The 17,245-nt window shown below is 35.8% G+C and overlaps 2 protein-coding genes across 2 annotated transcripts; both read right to left on the bottom strand.

Moving 5' to 3' along the window:
* Positions 1–3,896: 3,896 nt before the first annotated feature.
* LOC129303719 (uncharacterized) lies at positions 3,897–5,952 on the bottom strand. Its single transcript, XM_054943214.1, has one exon. The coding sequence runs from the start codon at positions 5,798–5,800 to the stop codon at positions 4,310–4,312; it is 1,491 nt and encodes a 496-aa protein (XP_054799189.1). The 5' UTR covers positions 5,801–5,952; the 3' UTR covers positions 3,897–4,309.
* Positions 5,953–14,540: 8,588 nt separating this feature from the next.
* On the bottom strand, positions 14,541–16,790 carry LOC129292349 (sodium transporter HKT1-like). Its single transcript, XM_054929921.1, has 3 exons — positions 15,631–16,790; positions 15,077–15,283; positions 14,541–14,985 (listed from the first exon to the last, which is right to left on the bottom strand). The coding sequence occupies exons 1-3, from the start codon at positions 16,773–16,775 to the stop codon at positions 14,787–14,789; spliced, it is 1,551 nt and encodes a 516-aa protein (XP_054785896.1). The 5' UTR covers positions 16,776–16,790; the 3' UTR covers positions 14,541–14,786.
* Between the last annotated feature and the right edge of the window lie 455 nt (positions 16,791–17,245).

The following is a 17,245-nucleotide window of genomic DNA, read 5'->3' as shown; positions in this document are numbered from 1 at the left end:
CCCATTGTTCTTGGTTTTGACTAGAACAATGTAAGAGTAGCTTTATCTTCGAAGTTGCAAAAGCTTGTTTCCAACTGAAAACCAAGCAGCCACATCATATATTTTGGACCCAAAAAAAAAAATGAAAACTATACATCACCAACTCTAAAGAAAAAGCCTAAAGGTGGCCTGTCATGCTGAACTTTAAAATGCGACATATCTTCCTCATATGTGTAATTAAGTCTGATATTAACCATATGTCTAATAAAGTCTGATATTAACCCAGACAATCACATCATATGTGTAAGTAAGTCTGATATTAACCCTTAAAAGTCACACAAATATTTCTATTACTTGAAACAAAAGATATCAGGTCCACTGTTGCTGACAACTAGTTTACCAGTCCTGCTGAAAGGGTAAGCAAAGCCTGTATCTTTAAGCTTGGTATGCAAACCGGAATGAAAAATACAGCAATCACTATATATTGAAGCAGGAGTCCTGAAAGATGACCAAATACCCAAGAGGATTTTATTTGGTGGCTAATGTTAATTATGAATTCATATTACCAAAAAGTATTTGAATCTACAGACTACATCCTCTTACTTAATGTTTCGTCAGTATTCGGAGAACTATATTAAAGGATTAGTATCACATAAAAACCAATCAACAAGGGGAATCCAGATGAATAGCGAAGTTTTTGATGAGGGAAGGAGAAGCCATCCTTAGTTCATATCAAATGCCAAGGCGATTGCAACATAGGCACAAAGAGAATGAAAGAGATTAGAAATGAAAAATCCTGCTTAAACTTAGAAAGGGATGGTTGAATGTATTTTAACCTTGCAAGACATTACATGCGTTCCAATTACAAAATTTGTAGCGGAAAAGTGGATGACAGATGCAGGGGGCGGGGAAGGAACGAGGTAATTATACAGTGTGCTTGGGGATATGTCCTGCGCCCTAAATGTGTTTTACTTTAGTAAAATGCAGCATCCTGCAATTTACTAGTAAAACGTGGCCACCCCCAAACGCACATGCACAAGCATTTCATTTTATATATGCCGGACAAAGACATGGCTCATGTTGAGGCATTCTTGCTGCTTCAGAGGCACAGTTTAAAATCCTTTCAGTTGGTTTGTTCTATATCTATCTTTTTTAGGTGTTTAAGACTTGAACCTTTACATATTGGGGTTCATATTCCTGATTCTTCTCTCCTGGAATTTTTAACTTCCTTGCAGTTGCAGATGATGATGGAGGTGTAACTTTTCCTAGTGTTTTGTTACACTCCAACTAACTTTTTAAGGAGAAAGTGATGGCTTCGTAACAAATTGATATCAAAGTTAGACTTGGGTTCACCCAATCGATGGGCCATTCTGTCTTTTTTTTAATACAAGGCCATGGAAAAACCATGTGAAAAAGGACTAAGGTCTAGTTATATTAAAAGTCACGAGGCTTATACAATCAAGGGATGGGTTGTCAAAAATAAAAATATTGAAATCTCCGTAAGAAGTCTTGTGAGTTAGAAAATTAGTGCATTTATTGGCTTTCCTATTGACATGGTCAAAGGTAACCTCCCAATCTCTCATAATAAGTTCTCTAATATTCTTGATAATCACAGAGAGTGGATAAGTATTACAGTAGCTGTTGTTAATGAGCCATAAGGCTTCCAATGAGTCTGAGTAGACATTGATTTTGACAAGATTCTCATTCCAACAAAGATTGAGTCCTTCTAAAATTTCTAAGAGCTCAACTGCTGTGCTCGAGTAATAACTAAGGTTTTTAGAGAATCCCTTAATCCAATTTCCCTTGTTGTCTCTAATAATACCACCACAGGCAGCAGCACCATTATTTGTAACAAAGCCATCGACATTGACTCTAACCCAACTAGGTTATGAAGGATTTCATTTAGCTTCATATCTGTTGTTGTTCTTGCTCAGAAGGTTGATCTTGGATTGTAACTTTAGGTCATTCATTATCTACTGCGTGCTGGAGAAGGCAATGTCAATTTCAAGAAAGTCATCCTTAAAGTAAATCTTTCTGCATCTGGCTTTCCATATATTCCAACATGTTTGGGCAAAAAATCTCTAGCAGGAAATTCTTCTAGTAATCCAACTGTCGGCTTCATTCTTAGCGTTCTAGTTTATCTAATCTTGCACATCACAAGAGAAAAAAGCATTAAATTTTGCAGGATTTACTAATTTTTTCCATACCTCTTGGGCTTCTTTGCAATCCTACAAAATATGAATAGAGGAATCAGTAAAATTACAACCAAGGGGGCATGTACGCAGCTGAGGAGTATTCATGTTAGTACACGTAATCAATGGGCCATTCTAGTGGACTATCCATGATGGGGACGTCATGAGTTGGCTGAAAAAATTGTTACGTCCCACATTAAAAGGACTTGAGAAGAGTTTTCTAAATATACAAGTGGGTGTGCTATACATCTGATTGAGTTAACTTTTTAGATAGAAAGTAATGGCTCATGATCAAGGTACGTAAAACCGGACCGGTCATTGAACCGGTTATGGCACTGGGTCACGGGTTAGTGGTTCAATTAGGGTTGAACCGGGGGTTGAACCGGTGGCAAACCGGTTATGATTAAAATAATAAAATTTAAATAAAAAGACATTAATTATAAAAATATTCAACTAAATTCAACCACTCAAAAGTCTAACAGTAATAAAATACAATATTTTAAATATCTATCATTACACTTACAACTCTTCAATCTCAAAAGTCTAGAAAAGAGATGGAAATAGAGTTGGAGAAGAGACGAAGATTGAGCTAGAAAAAAGACGAAGAGTCAGAGACTAAGCTAGAGAAGAGATGAAGATAGCAAAGACAGAGATAGAGCTGGAGAAGAGATGGAGATAGAGCTGGAGCCTGAAGAAGAGACGGAGACTAAGCTAGAGAAGAGACACTGATTAGGTTAGGGTGAGAGAGGAGAGACACAGATGAAAGGCCGAAATAAATGCTGTCTGAAAATCTGAATTGGACTTAGCGTGATCTATCTCTAATTTTTTATTTTTTAACTTTAGTTTTACTTTTTTTTGTTATCTTATTTCTAAATTCAGCACTCTGAAAAATAAAAAATGAAAAAAAAATTCAAAAAAAATAACCCGGTTAACCCAGTCTACCCACCGGGTTAACCGGATTATACCGGGTTACACCGATTTATTTCGTCACCGGTTTAGGAGTAAACCCAGACCGGACAAGGGACCGGGTCACCGGTTTCCGGATTGACCCGACCGGTCCGGTCCGGGTTTCAATACCATGCTCATGATAGTTTGCTCTTGTCGAAATCCTTCTTTCAAACCCATTTGATGTCCCCCCAAAAAAAAAAAAGAAATTTTACTCATCCTGCCTACCATTTGTTAGCTTGTTTTAATTATGAATATCAACAATATCTCTATTCTCTCTTTAAATATGAGTACTGCCATGGGTGTTCTATGAAAAAAAAAGAAAAAGCCCCTTGTGGAATTTGAACCGATGACTTGCGCCTGACCATAGTACTACTCGATCACTGAGTTAAAATAGTCCGTTTGATTCAATTGCTAAATAAGAAATTAGCCATTATGAGTCTAGTGCATATATTTATTATTCCTTATACTGGTAATTAGAATAAAAAGAGAGGCTAACTCTCTAACGAAAAATGTTAGTTACAACTACTAGATTGCAAACAAGTTTTGTTTCTCTAGATCTCAAGTATATAACGCCTTCTCTAACCAATCTTTTTTGGTCAGTTTAAGGGATCAAGTCTTAAACGCCTTTTCTATACAATGTTCAACATGAAAATTATGCAGCCAGGATTTACTAAATTTGGAAACGGCAGTGCCGTGCATGCGAAGTTATTAGCAAGGAAGATCATTTAACAGAAAAAGATTGATTAAAGCAAAAAACGATTAGAATAGTCAGGGCCAGGCAAAAACATAATCTGCAATTAACAAGGGCTTTGACAGAAGATCATACGATGGAGCATGAGAGGGTTTGACATCCAAATGGTGGCCTCACTCTATCCCAATAAAATCAAAATTCTGGGAGAGTATATTACTTGCGTGCTCAGAAGCGTTGAAGCTAAGCTTGGCCACTACTTGAGCATTTCAGCATTAATGCAATTCTAACCTAATTGATGGAAGAAATTACGAGTAACTCTACATGTAAGACTCTCTCAGGGATCCCTAGCCTAGGTATATGATGCCTATTCCCTTGAAAACATGAATTGAAAACACCTCATCATGTTCATAATTCTGACATCTGAGCATCCATCCATCCAAGAGAACACGTCATCATGCAGCTTAGTTCCCAATCAGCTATTTTGCCAACTAGTACATGTTTATGCCCCAGGCAAAAGAACTGACTCGGCAAATGAGGCAGAACCATTAGTTGGCGCGCCCCTAATCTTGAGAATAGAAGTGATCAAATTATAAATCTCAACATTCTCAAACGATGGGATTTTCCTCCCTCTTGCAAATTGAGGACCGTGTCCAATAAAAATGCTCCTCATTGAGAAAATTGAGTTATCGTAACCATGCGAACCGCCACACTCTTTGCGGTTTGTTCTTTTTTGCTCTACCTTGAAGGCTTCTTCAATCAAGCCAACTATTGGCGGAATCCTATCACTCGCAGCATAATGAAGCCGGCCAGGCAGATCCTCCTTGAGATACGCACTTAAATATTTCCCATTTTCCACTTTCCCGGATTTCAACCCTTCATTAATCTTAGAGACAACATTTGACGGGTCAATACCAGGAGGTGGGCGAATTGCAAGCAATGGAGTGTATGACTGGACCCAACTAGCTGGAATCTCAATCCAGGGAGCCAAATCATCTAAGACAATTAGCTTCTTGTCACATGTACCAACCATCCCATGATCACCCACCATAATAATATTAACATCTTCAAAAATTCCCCTTTGTTCCAACCCTCTAATTAACCTCCCGATCATCCTATCAATCCCAGCAACCGCTTCAGTGATCTCTGGATCATCGGGACCAACCTTGTGACCCTGATGATCGGGATCCTCAAAATAAAGTGTCATAAATGAAGGAATATCAGCGCCAGGCAAATCAAAATACTTCAATACGGCATCCACTCTTTCCTCAAACGGAACAGAACCATTGTAGTTCCTACAATACTCGACAGGGCAAGTCCAAGAACCTTTATTTACCTCAGAGCCAGGCCAGAAATATGTCGCGGCTTTTAATCCGTTGTTGACCACGGTCTCCCACAAGGGCTCGCCCAGCCACCACTTGGGTTCGTGGCTAGCCATCGTGAAAGCTTCACCAGTTTGAGGATCCAAAAAAAAGTTGTTGATGATGCCATGATAGGCAGGGTAGAGACCCGTCACGATAGAGTAATGATTGGGGAAAGTGAGAGAGGGAAAAACAGGGATCAAACCGGCATCGGCTTCGGTTCCGTTGGCAATTAGACGGTGAATATTGGGCGTGGAAGTCTTGAATTGGTAGCCGAATCGAAAACCATCGGAAGAGATCAAGAGAACGACGGAGTGATTGAGCTTCTGGAGAGGACGAGCTTTCGGCGCAGAGAAGGAGGAAGTGGAGTGGTTGGTGGGGGTTGAGGAGGAGGAAGCAGCGGAGAAGAAAAGGAAGGCGAAGGCGGCGGCGGCGGAGAAAGCGATGCAGGAGATGAGGGTGAGGGAGATGAAGATGATGGAATAGGAGGGTTTGCGAGAATTGAAGTCGGAGGGAGAAGAAGAATCGGTGTTGAAGGAGAGGAGAGCCGCGGAAGGAGGGTCATCTTCTTGAGCAGGTAAAGGGAGGGGCTTGGTAGAATTGAGGACGTCGGGGGAAAGATCAGAACCCATATTGGGAAGGCAGTGACGATGAGGGAGGAGAAAACCAATAGATGGACGGAAAGTAAAGAGGAAGATGGAGTGAGATGGAAGGTTGGGGGGCGTCCTGTGTGGTGGAGGATCGCTGTCATCGACCGAAAACAAGGTGGGTGGGTGGAGGACTGAGTGGGGTTGAAGACAACGCTCTTTGAAAGGGATATTCCGATGACGATCCACCGCGTGTCGCTTTGGAATTGGATCAATTATGTCGTCTCATCAACGGTAGCTGACCAATAGGATTTGAGTTTACCGTTTTCCCCCTCCAACAAAAATTTAAAAAAAAAATTAATCAAAATACGTTTTTAAATTAATGCTTTCCTAATTCTATTTATAAATTACTTTTAATATTTTTATATAAATTTATTTATTAATTTTATTTTTAAATTTAATAATTTTTTTATTTTTAATAAATATTATTAAATTTTAGTATTGGTAATTATATTCAAAACATTTAATAAGAATAAAAACAAAAAGAAGGGTATTAAAGATTTGCAAGTGTTTTATAAATACGATTAATTTTTTTTCTTTCTATACCTTATAAATTAGATCACAAGAGTAAGATGAAATAAGAGAAAATATTTATAAAAATATAGAGATATTATAAAATTTACATATCACCAAATTATGAATCACCTTTTTTTTTATAAGAGAAGTATATAAAAATATCATAAAATATGAAAATCATTAAATAATCAATTATTTTTATATGGGTAAGCAAACACGAAATAATTATTGCTTTTTATAAAATATTTATGAAATAAATCACCTTTTTATTAAAAAAATGACAATAAAATTCCTCTCAAATATATAAATGATAATTTGATCTCTCAAAATGTCATAATTCCCTTGAATTTCTTAAAAACTTTTCTGTCATTAATAAATTTATATAAATTATTAAATTGACTTTGTTAAAAATAAATAATTCACGAGTTTTGTTTAAATATTTATAACTTTTTTTATATTTACAACAATATAAGAGCAAATCATAACTTCACATGTTAAATTTTTTATCTGATATTATATTGTTATAAATATAAGAAAGAAAGTTGTAAATATTTAAATAAAACTCGTGAATTATTTGTTTTCAATAAGGACAATTTAGTAATATATATAAATTCATTAATGACAGAAAAGTCTTTAGGAACTTCAGTGAATTATAATACTTTGAGGAACCACATTGTCATTTATCTATTTTATAGGGATTTTATTGTTATTTTTCCTATATTTTATGAAAAATAATTAAATAAATGGATCCTAAATAATTAATACATTAATTAACATGTTTCTCATGGGTAGCATAAAGATTGACGATAAAAAAAAAAAAAAACTGGAGCATATTGAGGAATTCATAATCAAGGCGAGCACTTGAACAGAAGCTGAGAAGCACAAGGTATCAGCAGATGCAGATGGATAGACACGAAAGAAGCGCTCAGAAATTAACCAACCTCGGAGAGTGCAACTCCTCCAGTAGTTTGGGCTCCTAAATGGATGAGGGCCAGGTTAGCCAGACATAACACAACACCATGCATGCTCATTCTTGCCATTCTTATGCCTTCTCGAGCTTGGTTTTGCCCACACGCTGACTACTTGAACCACCATGGAGGCTGCTGGTTTTTTGTTTTCTACCGCCTCGTCACTGTTTTATCATTTTCAGCGACATGCTGTGGTGGAATATATGTACCTTGTGCTTCCTCTAGCGGAGCTCATTCATTCTCTCCCCATGATCCAACTGTCTTCTAACCTCCCATTTTAAAATAAAAAATCACCTCTCCATTATGCACGTCGCTTCTTCAACTCCACTCTTGCACAAACTTTTTTATGTTTATGTTTAAAAACTACTCTTCTGCATCATAGAAATCATACTTGATTTAAAATATAGGATATCAGGTAATTTTTATAATTGTTTTTTCAACTATATCTCTATTTCATTTATTATACTTTTTTTTTAAAAAGTGATGCATTGGAATTATAATTATCATTATCAAGATACTTATATATATAAGATATTTAATAATGGTGAAATTGAAAAAATAATTAAATATCACAAGATTTTAAACTCAGTTTGGAGCTGATTGACATCCAAAGTTCCAAAGGATATGAAATTTAAAGACATGGGTAATATTAAGGCCACGTAGGGTGAACTTAGCTATATCAAGGGCACTTAGTTTAACCATTTAATAAGGTTGACTCAACTTATTTAGGAATCTTAAGTTCGAATCATGGGTCATGTAGTCACGTAAATAAAGGGTTAAAGTGCATTTTTTTATATACTTTTCTTCGAAGGGTGTTAGGCACTCTATATTAATAAGTGGGCATTTTTTTTTCTTAAATCATTTTTTAGAGGAGCCAAAACTTCCATTATTGATCCATTAAGTGTGCCTTTTTTTTTACGTGGCATATCCTTTGATATTAATTTGTCCTTAACTCTTTTTATAAAAGCATTGGGCACTCTAAAGTTTTGTTAGAATAAAATTTAATTAGTATTATAAAAATATTTAACATTTTAATAATTAATTTTAAATATTTATTAAAAATTTATAAATTATGTTTTAAATATTAATAGCTCAAACTAGTTTTTCATAAATGTATAGATGACTTATAAATTATGTGTGAAGATTTGTAAATAATAATAATAATAATAACAATAATATTTTCAAATAAATTATAGAAAATGACCTTATGAGATAATTAAAAATGATTAAGTCCTCTAAATATTTTAAGTTATTTTCTGTAATTTTTTGTTCGTATAAATGGTCTTTCTCCAGAGTTTTGTACCACCCAAATTTGATATTTTATAACTTTATATTGAAAAAGAGAGAATGAAATTCCAAATAAATTGATAAAATTAATATTGTATTATTGAATTTGTAATTTATTTTTTTAATTTTAAAATTTAAAACATGCTTCATTATATAAAAATATCAATTAAGAATAAGTGACACTTCAATTCTAAATATCCAATAATTTGATCATTAGTTGACTAAAAAAATAAAAAATTTAAGAAATTTAATCAATACTAATTTTTTAAACTATCATTTTCTTAATAAATATTAAAAAATTTAATAATATTTATTAAATTTCTTTTAACAAAATTTAGAGTATCTAATACTTTTATAGAAAGAGTTTAAAAATAAATTTACACCAAATGACATGCTATGTTAATAGAAAATGACAGAGTTAATGGATCATTAAAGAGGGAGGATTTTTACTCCTATAAAAAATAGTTTGAAAAACCTCGCTTATCAATATAAATGCCTATCGTTTCTAAAAAAATACAAAAAAAATACACTTTAACCCTTAAAGAAATATGCTAGCAAAAATATTTTTGAGGTACACCATCGGAGTTGCAATTGATAATAAAAGTCCCCCACGATAAAGATTTGGATTAGCTCAAGTGAGATGTGGTAATATTCTATTTTTTTCAGGACATTGGATAATGAAATAAGAAAAGGTTAAAGTTCGGTGGGCTTTTTCTTAAAAAATCAAGGCACCACGCTTATACAAGGCGTCTCGCATATAAGCAAAAAGCAATTAACTCACTTGGCAAGAAAAGTTGTTAAAATTAAAGCCGTCATTATATCCCCAAAATTATATTTGTAAATTAATTTTTAAGTTAAGAATTATTTTTATTCCTGCTTGAAATCATAAAGTTTAAAGTTAACTGTCAATCAATTTTATTGTTGAACTTTAAAATCCGAATCCCCAGGTTAAATCTCCTCTTCCATTGTTAATGGGTTCCACTCGCTAGCATATTTTATATTTTTTTGACCCATCTCTCCCTCCCACATCACTTGTCTCTCCCCCTCGCTCAATTCTCTCCCCCTCTCCCTGCTCGTAGCAAACTCCGGCCATGGATTTGGTTTGATGAACCACAACACACAGTCGTGCATGGACCAGAACAAGGGATGATCGACAGCGTTCCAGGGATGAAGGCGCTTGACGATGGAGATAGTGCCTGGCATGATCGTCACCCTGCATCAAATTAGTCGGTCTTGAGTACTGCCTTGGAACAATATGGAGCTAGGTAGCTTGATCCTTCAGCATTTATACATTGGGCAAGGAAGATACACCATGTCAGCTTACTTGCTAGCGTACCCCTGAGGTTACATCTCCCTCTTCCTGAGGTTAATGGCGGTCATGACCAGTGTTTTTTCTATTGCATGATTACATCTTTTACTATTGCGACGATATCTTCCCTTGCAATTAATCAAGTTATGCAATTATTTCATCCTGAGGTTAATGGCTCAAACCGGATTGATGACAAGGCCCTGTCTGAAACTGAAGAGAACCTTTTCCTCAATGAAATTAAAACACCAATGGATGCCACTTACAAAAGTTTAGCGATTACGTGTGTGACTCTCGCGAAGTAGATGGAAATAAAGGCCACATGGTTATATTAATTATTTTGAACGAGAATTAATTGATGTCCAGAGGCACTAAACTACTGATTAAGCATTAAATGGTTAAATAATATTAAATATGTTACTAGTGTTTTTGGAAAAAAAAAAAATCTGTAACAATTTTGGGTTTGCATGTGTGTGTGTATAACTTCATATTTGATTTTAGGTTCATAGCCATAACTCTAACTGCATTCAAAGAAGCAAGACAGCGTGTGTGTCTAGAGAGAGAGAGAGAGAGAAGAAACAACAGCACCACACGGTGGTTTAGAATAGTGGTTTTCTTATTTTTCCTTGTTTTACCGGTGGAAAGAGATAGAGGTGAGCGCAAATTCTGAGAGCAAAATGACTTGCTGCATTTACAAACAAAACAGTTTCATTACGTCGACATGGACATTCATTGGCACCATACAGACCCAACGACAATGAGAAAAATGGATTGAGTCGAAAGAAACTCCGACTGTCTAAGGAGGAGAGAGAGGGGAGAGGGAGAAGGAATGGAGGAGAAGGTGGAACATGCAGAGACTCGGAAGAACATGCAGAGAAAGTGGAACAAGCGGTGAAGGTATGAAGGAGAGAGAGTGAAGTCTTGGAAGGATCCCATACGTCGAGGGAGAAGAGGTCGAAGATCTTTGTGCTGCGACACGTCATCACCTCCATCTTTGGCACCATGAAGTGTGGCATAAGAATTCAGAAGAATAGTGGTGGACATGATGACTATCTCAGCGCTTTCAGTGCCCAAAATTTCGACAGCACGGACGTCATCGCCCTCTGCGGCGCCCACAAATTCGACCGCTCCCACTGGCTCCTTCGTTGACAGGATCTCCCCCACCGTTGAACCCACCATGGACCCTTCCTTCCCTGTACGTAGTTGAGTGTGTTGACGAGGGCATTCGCCACATGGGGGAGCAGAAGAGAGTCACCATGATTATTATCTATTACCGTTTCTCATGCAATGGAGGATGGAAGTCCAGGAAGAAGAGATTGGGAGTGGGAGACATGAGCTCCGGAGTTTTACGAGTTTTACCGTTTCGCATCACTTGATGAGCACCGCCGTGCTCATCTCTGGACCTATCCAGATTTTATAAATTTTATTTTTTAATTTTATTTTATATTTATTATAAAAAATTATAAAATTTTAATAAATCTACCTTATTATCAATATAAATAATACAGATTTAATTTAGATGGTCTAATTTAATATTACTTTTTAAAAAAAATTATAAATTGACTATCCAAATGTACTCTAGACATACTAGATCCAGAGTGCATCTGAATAATCAATCTATAAAATTTTTTTAAAAAAAAACTAATATTAAATTGAACTATCTAAATTAAATTTGTATTGTCTAAATTTATAATAAATAAAATTTATTAAAATTTTATATTTTATAATTTAATAAAAATATATTAAAATATAAAAATAAAAATAATAAATCTGGACCTTTTAAATTAAAAATTTAAATAGTTTAGATTGCTCATCAAGTAACGAGCAACGATAGGACTCATCACCTGATGAGTGCCAAAACCAAATGTAGAGTTTAGGTGAAGAGAGAAGAAGATAGAGAATGGGGATGGTGCAAGAGAATGGGTGGGCTCACATTTAAATATTTTATAATAAAAATATTAAAAAAATCAAATATGAGACCCACTATTATATTTTATTATTAAAAAATATTTAAAAAATTCATGTGGGCTCCATTAACAAATAATTAATGCTAAATCAGAAAAAGCAAAATTCTGAGGTTCAGAAATAAAATTGAACCCAAGTTAAATTCAAAGTTATTTATGAACTTTTATGTATAGTTTAAGGATAAAAAATGATCCTTAATTTTTATTTTTTTCCTCCTAAAATGTCTCTCATTTATGCCACAATGTTTACTCATCAGATGATATTTTACTTATTTAATGCCAACAAGTTCAACTGTTCAAGTACTCATATCAAATGAAAAGGGTAAAAGGATCAAGGTGTAAATTTAGCCCTTAATTATTTCTCGATGATTACTGGGTAGCTTAAACTATGAAATTGTGCAAAATAAATCATCAACTATCAAATTTCAGTGCATCCCTTGCCTACCATCAATTTCTCACCAATATTCATTTTTTTTTAAAAATATGGGATCCAAACATTCTCTCTCTCACTTTGCTTCATCCACACTTTCATCACTCTCATACTCTCTCTCCACTTTCGCCATATCCATCTCTCTACAACATGGCTAACATCCTCACCTAATGAAGACTGGTGATTGCCACTACTAGAGGAAGATGACAATGAGTTCTCACTTGTGGTATGATGATGTCATTTTTGGTGAACATTGACATTACCACCCATTGAATTACTGGAAGTAAAAGAGAAGCTTAAGGAGCAAGAGAGAAGGAGATTACATTCACAATGCTTTTGTCTTCAAGACTTTTGTTGGAGATTGAGGTAGGAATTGAAATTCCTTAGCTTGGTAAATGCCATATGAGGTGGTGGAGGTGGTGGGCACCGTCTGACAAGAGAGTGATATCAGCTTTGATGGCCGACCAATAAGGATCAGAGGCTCAATGTGGGCGGAGGTAAAGTGCAAAAGAGGAAGTTATGGAGATGGTCTTGAATGCATGAGAGAGAGAAGAAAAAAGACAGCAGAGTTGTCGCCTTCAAGAGGCTCAAAGACGCTTAGATTGGAGGGAAGAAAGAGTTCGAGCAACACATGAAAATTCTAGGAAGGTTGAGACACCCAGCCATTGTTAATCTGAGAGCTTACTATTTTGATAAGGACAAGAAGTTTCTAACCTCCGATTACATACCCAATGGAAGCTTGTTCTAACTTTTTCATGCCATAAAGATGAAGAACGTCGATCATGCAAGAGTTCTTGGGTCAAAGAGAGAGAGAGATGCATTCTGAAAATGTGAGAGAGAGAGAGAGAGAAATTAAATTAATGTGAGCTCTACAATTTTAATAAATGCCCGCTTGTTAGAAATTGATGGAAAGTGCCAGCTGCTTCAATTTTTATAGTTAATAGTTTATTTTACACTACTTCATAGTTTAGGCTATCCAGTGATCCTTGAAAAATAGTTGAGCGCTAAATTTACACCTTAATTTAATAAAAAAAAATATCTTTAATTAATGGAGATGATAGAGATAGAGGGTGCTTTTTTATTTGTACTTGAAATACAAGCCCCTTTGAAATTTGGTTATATTATATATGGGATTTAGATCCTCCAAAATTGGGATTGGTTAGGTAAAGTTTTCATATGTGGTGCTAATCAGACTTCTAATCTGTATTTTACTTATTCCTCTACTATATAATGTATTCTTATTAACTCTTTCTTTGTAATTTTTTTTATCTTTTTTTCCGAATTGCTAATATACATATATTTGATCTTTTTTATCCCAAAAAAAGTGAAGTTTTCATTTTTCTAGTGTTTTTCAATTATTTTATTAATTTTTGTAAAATATAAAATATTCTCTTAAAAAAATTTATAAAAAATCACCAACCCCAGCTTCAAAGCATTTAAATCCTTACAATAGATATGAAACTGGAGAGTGCGGATCAAAATCATAAATCCTACAAAATGTCATTACTTAAAATGCGTTTAGTTTAATGGGAGGAAAAGGCAGGGAAGAGATTTGTTTAGGTTGTAAAAATAGAGAAGAAAGGAGGGAAGTCTTTTTAAGATTTTACCTCCCCTCCCCTCCAAACCCTATTCCCCTCCAAAATGGGAGGTGAGGAGGGGAGAGGTATAATTTTATTTTATTAGGACTAATATATCCATACTATATATATTATGATAATTTAAAAATGCCTATCCTTCCTTGTTGCCATGTGCTCCTTTATTCAAGTTGCATCCCTCCCCAAATCTTATGCCGCCATTATTGCTCCCTCCTTTCAGGTCATTGTCCATATGGAGATTAGATTTTTCTGTTTAGGCCATCGTTCGAAGTTGCCAAGGCTTTTTCCTATTCTGGTACAAATGAGGTTACCGTTGTTGAACCATCTGAGAATCGAAGACTTGAACTAAGGGAGATCGGATTTCCCCCCGCCTTTTCATTTTATTTTTGCTGTTCTTTTATATGTTAATAAACTAACTGCATCCTCATACCTTTGTTTTCTGAACTTTGAAATAAGTTATTATTGTATATGTTATTGGCAATATATATATATATATATGAACTATGGATAATCAAATACTTGTAATTATATAATAAAAATATTCATAACTATATTTTATTAGGAAAAAAATAATTTTATTAAGATGAGGGTAAAGTTTTCTTTATATATTTATTTCCCTCCTCCCCTCCCCTCCAGAATCAAATAAAGTATCATCCCTTCCCTTCATCAAAATTCCTTCCCTCCCCTCCACTCCCCTCTCCTCCCTTCCCGTCTGACCGAACAGATCCTTAGAGGTGATACATTGCCGTTTGCTATATGTACGACAGTCACATAAATAAGCAGTGCTCCGCATGGATGAGGGTGTTTTATGGGTACAATGTATCAAGTAGACTAGTACGTACACTTGCAATATGAGAGGTGGCAAAGCTTGGGATCGTCTCTCTCAATTGTACGTGTCTCAGTAACTAGGAGAGAAGCCATGCTTTGCCACCATTTATGTTGAATTTCTTGACCCTTCCGAAGATCATGACGACTATCAGGATCAACTTTCCTTTGTTACTCCATCTTCCAGCAAACCCAACCCACTTTTCTCTGCACTTCCCATCTGCAATCAATTGCCTTTGGCAGCTATATCCCATTGAGAACCCCACGTTTCCATATGCGCTGCATTTTATTGTTAAACTTTTGTCAATTTAACACCCCATGTTTCATCTATGTATACATAATTAAGCTGATCAAATTTAACCTCACTTGCCTGATTACTTCAAGGGTGATGTTGAACACATTAAAGTTGAGGGGATCTTCTCTCAAGCTTCTTCTCTCCGTGATGCAAATCAGTATAATAAACATAACCAAGTAAGATAGTTGAGAGGACACGAGACACTCCTTTAGGCTTATTTTCTGTTTCCTGTCATTTTCGGGTTCCCTTATGGGCAAAAATGTCGTGTATGGTGGCAGGTACCTGCAGTTTATTTGAAAAAGAGAATATATATATATATATAAGTCAAATTCTGACATTGTTTCTCCAAATGGATTATCTTCTTTCATGTACATACACAGCCTGCACACAAAGCCTCGTGGAACAACAGAAAGGTCCATTGTGAAAACCGATATAACATGAAAACAATATTTACACTTCCAAAATTCTAGAAAAAGACTAATCAAGTATGAGTTTAACTAGACCTTCAATGAACTATGGGTAAAAACTTGTATTGTATGTGGAGTTACTGTTTCAGAAGAAAGAAAAACAGATTTTATATACACTATTTCTTCACGGAAGTGAGCTGGGAGAGTAATGAAATGTCTTACATCATGACAACGAAGAGCACCAGAGTGGCGGAAGAGAGAGTAGAAAGATCGAAAACAGATTCACCGGCATGTCTGGCATTCGAAATTTGGAACAGCGATGAAATTAATTTCTGATAGCTGTTTTGACCCTCCATGTTCTCCGACCTCCACTCCATGCAGCAGAACAGAACCAACTGTGTCAGATTCAACCCCAAAACAGTAGCTACAAGGCACAAGCAATGAACACCAGAGAGCATGTGATCATAGCCCATCTCCTCATAATTCTTCTGAATATAAGAGAACTCTTCTCTTTTGGTAACCCTCTCCAGAACCCACATCACAAGCCTCAAGAATGGAGGGTAGAGGGTGCTCCCGAGAAAAACATATGGCAAAAGAAGTAACAGCAGACCGGGGTTCTGCTTGAACACGAACATGTTTTCGTTTATGGGCACAAATCCACAACTGGCAAAAGTGGAAACCACGGTGAAGACAGAAAATGTGCGCATGTTGATCCTTTTGTTTCTCAGTACCTGTCGTGCACTTGGGACGATGCTCATGTAGGACCAGACCAAACCGGAACCAAGCAAGTGAAGTACCGTAAGGTAACCCAAGACCACAAGCCCAAGAAACTTAACGGAGTTTTGCCTCAGTCTGCCCATGCCATCATTTTGAGCCACATTTGTATCGCCGCTATCTACAGCAAACATCTCATTCTGTTTGTGCACAGAAACTAAACCGATCTCGATTTGATGGGTACTTGGAATTGGAGGGTTGTGTTTGAGTGGAAGAGGGTTTAGGGTGTCTTTAAGGCTGTGTTTCCGAAAGACATTGGAGGAAGAAAATAGAAGGGCGAGCATGGAGGTGAAAACCTCACCGCCAAGTAACATGAGGAAGGTTATGAGAATGAGCTGGGAATTGGAGAAAGCCTCCATTTCAACCACGCTCATGCTGGAGACAGTTGATGCCGAAACGGAGGTGAAGAAGAGATCAAAGTCGCTGGGGGGAACAGGGATCGTGGGCTTTGAGAACTTGAGAGCAAGGAAACCAAAGAGAGAGACGATTATGAAGTACAAGAGTTGGAGAAAAATGGGGCTGACGAGGAAGGGTAGATGAGAGGAGGGATGATGCAAGTTTTTGAGAGGAGAAGAAGAAGGAAGGCGCGTCATGCTTGGAAGGAGGAGTGGAAGGAGGAGTTAAGTGGAAGGGAAGGGAAGGGACGAAGTGTGAATGTGGGGTGGGCACTGGGGGTGTGTGAGGTAATGGCAATATCGAGGTAGGCATCCTGTTAAATATCGAGGTTTTGAAAGGATGATCAATGATGCATGGTGCAACGTCGGTTCAAGTTAATTCGCCTACGTGCATTTCGCTTTAACCGCATTGACTAAAGATTTTGGATTACCCGCAATTTAAAAATATATAAAATATTTTTTAAAAAGTTAGGTGTTAAAAAAATATAAAATATTTTTAATTTTTTAAAGTATAATCATTAAAAAATATCCTAATAAATAAATTATTTTATATTTATTTTAGAGTGTTTGCAGGGTAAATATAAAAAAATAGGATTAATTTAAAATAAATAACTATTTTGTTGAAAGTGAGATTGAATTAAAAATATTTTATATTTTTTAATAAGAAA

This window comes from Prosopis cineraria, unplaced genomic scaffold (genome assembly GCF_029017545.1).
Source record: "Prosopis cineraria cultivar Desert tree isolate PC_DT_omini unplaced genomic scaffold, ASM2901754v1 PC1, whole genome shotgun sequence".
In the NCBI taxonomy this organism is placed as follows: Eukaryota; Viridiplantae; Streptophyta; class Magnoliopsida; order Fabales; family Fabaceae; genus Prosopis; species Prosopis cineraria.
The sequence above is the reverse complement of the archived record's forward strand: the minus strand, read 5'-3'. Positions and strand labels throughout refer to the sequence as shown.

Excerpts from the sequence above, each read along its gene's own strand:
- LOC129292349 (XM_054929921.1), bottom strand. The coding sequence starts at position 16,775 with ATGACGCGCCTTCCTTCTTCTTCTCCTCTCAAAAACTTGCATCATCCC. Across the intron at positions 15,284-15,630 it reads GTGCTCTTCGTTGTCATGAT|GTACCTGCCACCATACACGA; the intron begins GTAAGACATTTC and ends AATAAACTGCAG. Across the intron at positions 14,986-15,076 it reads ATCACCCTTGAAGTAATCAG|CGCATATGGAAACGTGGGGT; the intron begins GCAAGTGAGGTT and ends AATAAAATGCAG.
- LOC129303719 (XM_054943214.1), bottom strand. The coding sequence starts at position 5,800 with ATGGGTTCTGATCTTTCCCCCGACGTCCTCAATTCTACCAAGCCCCTC.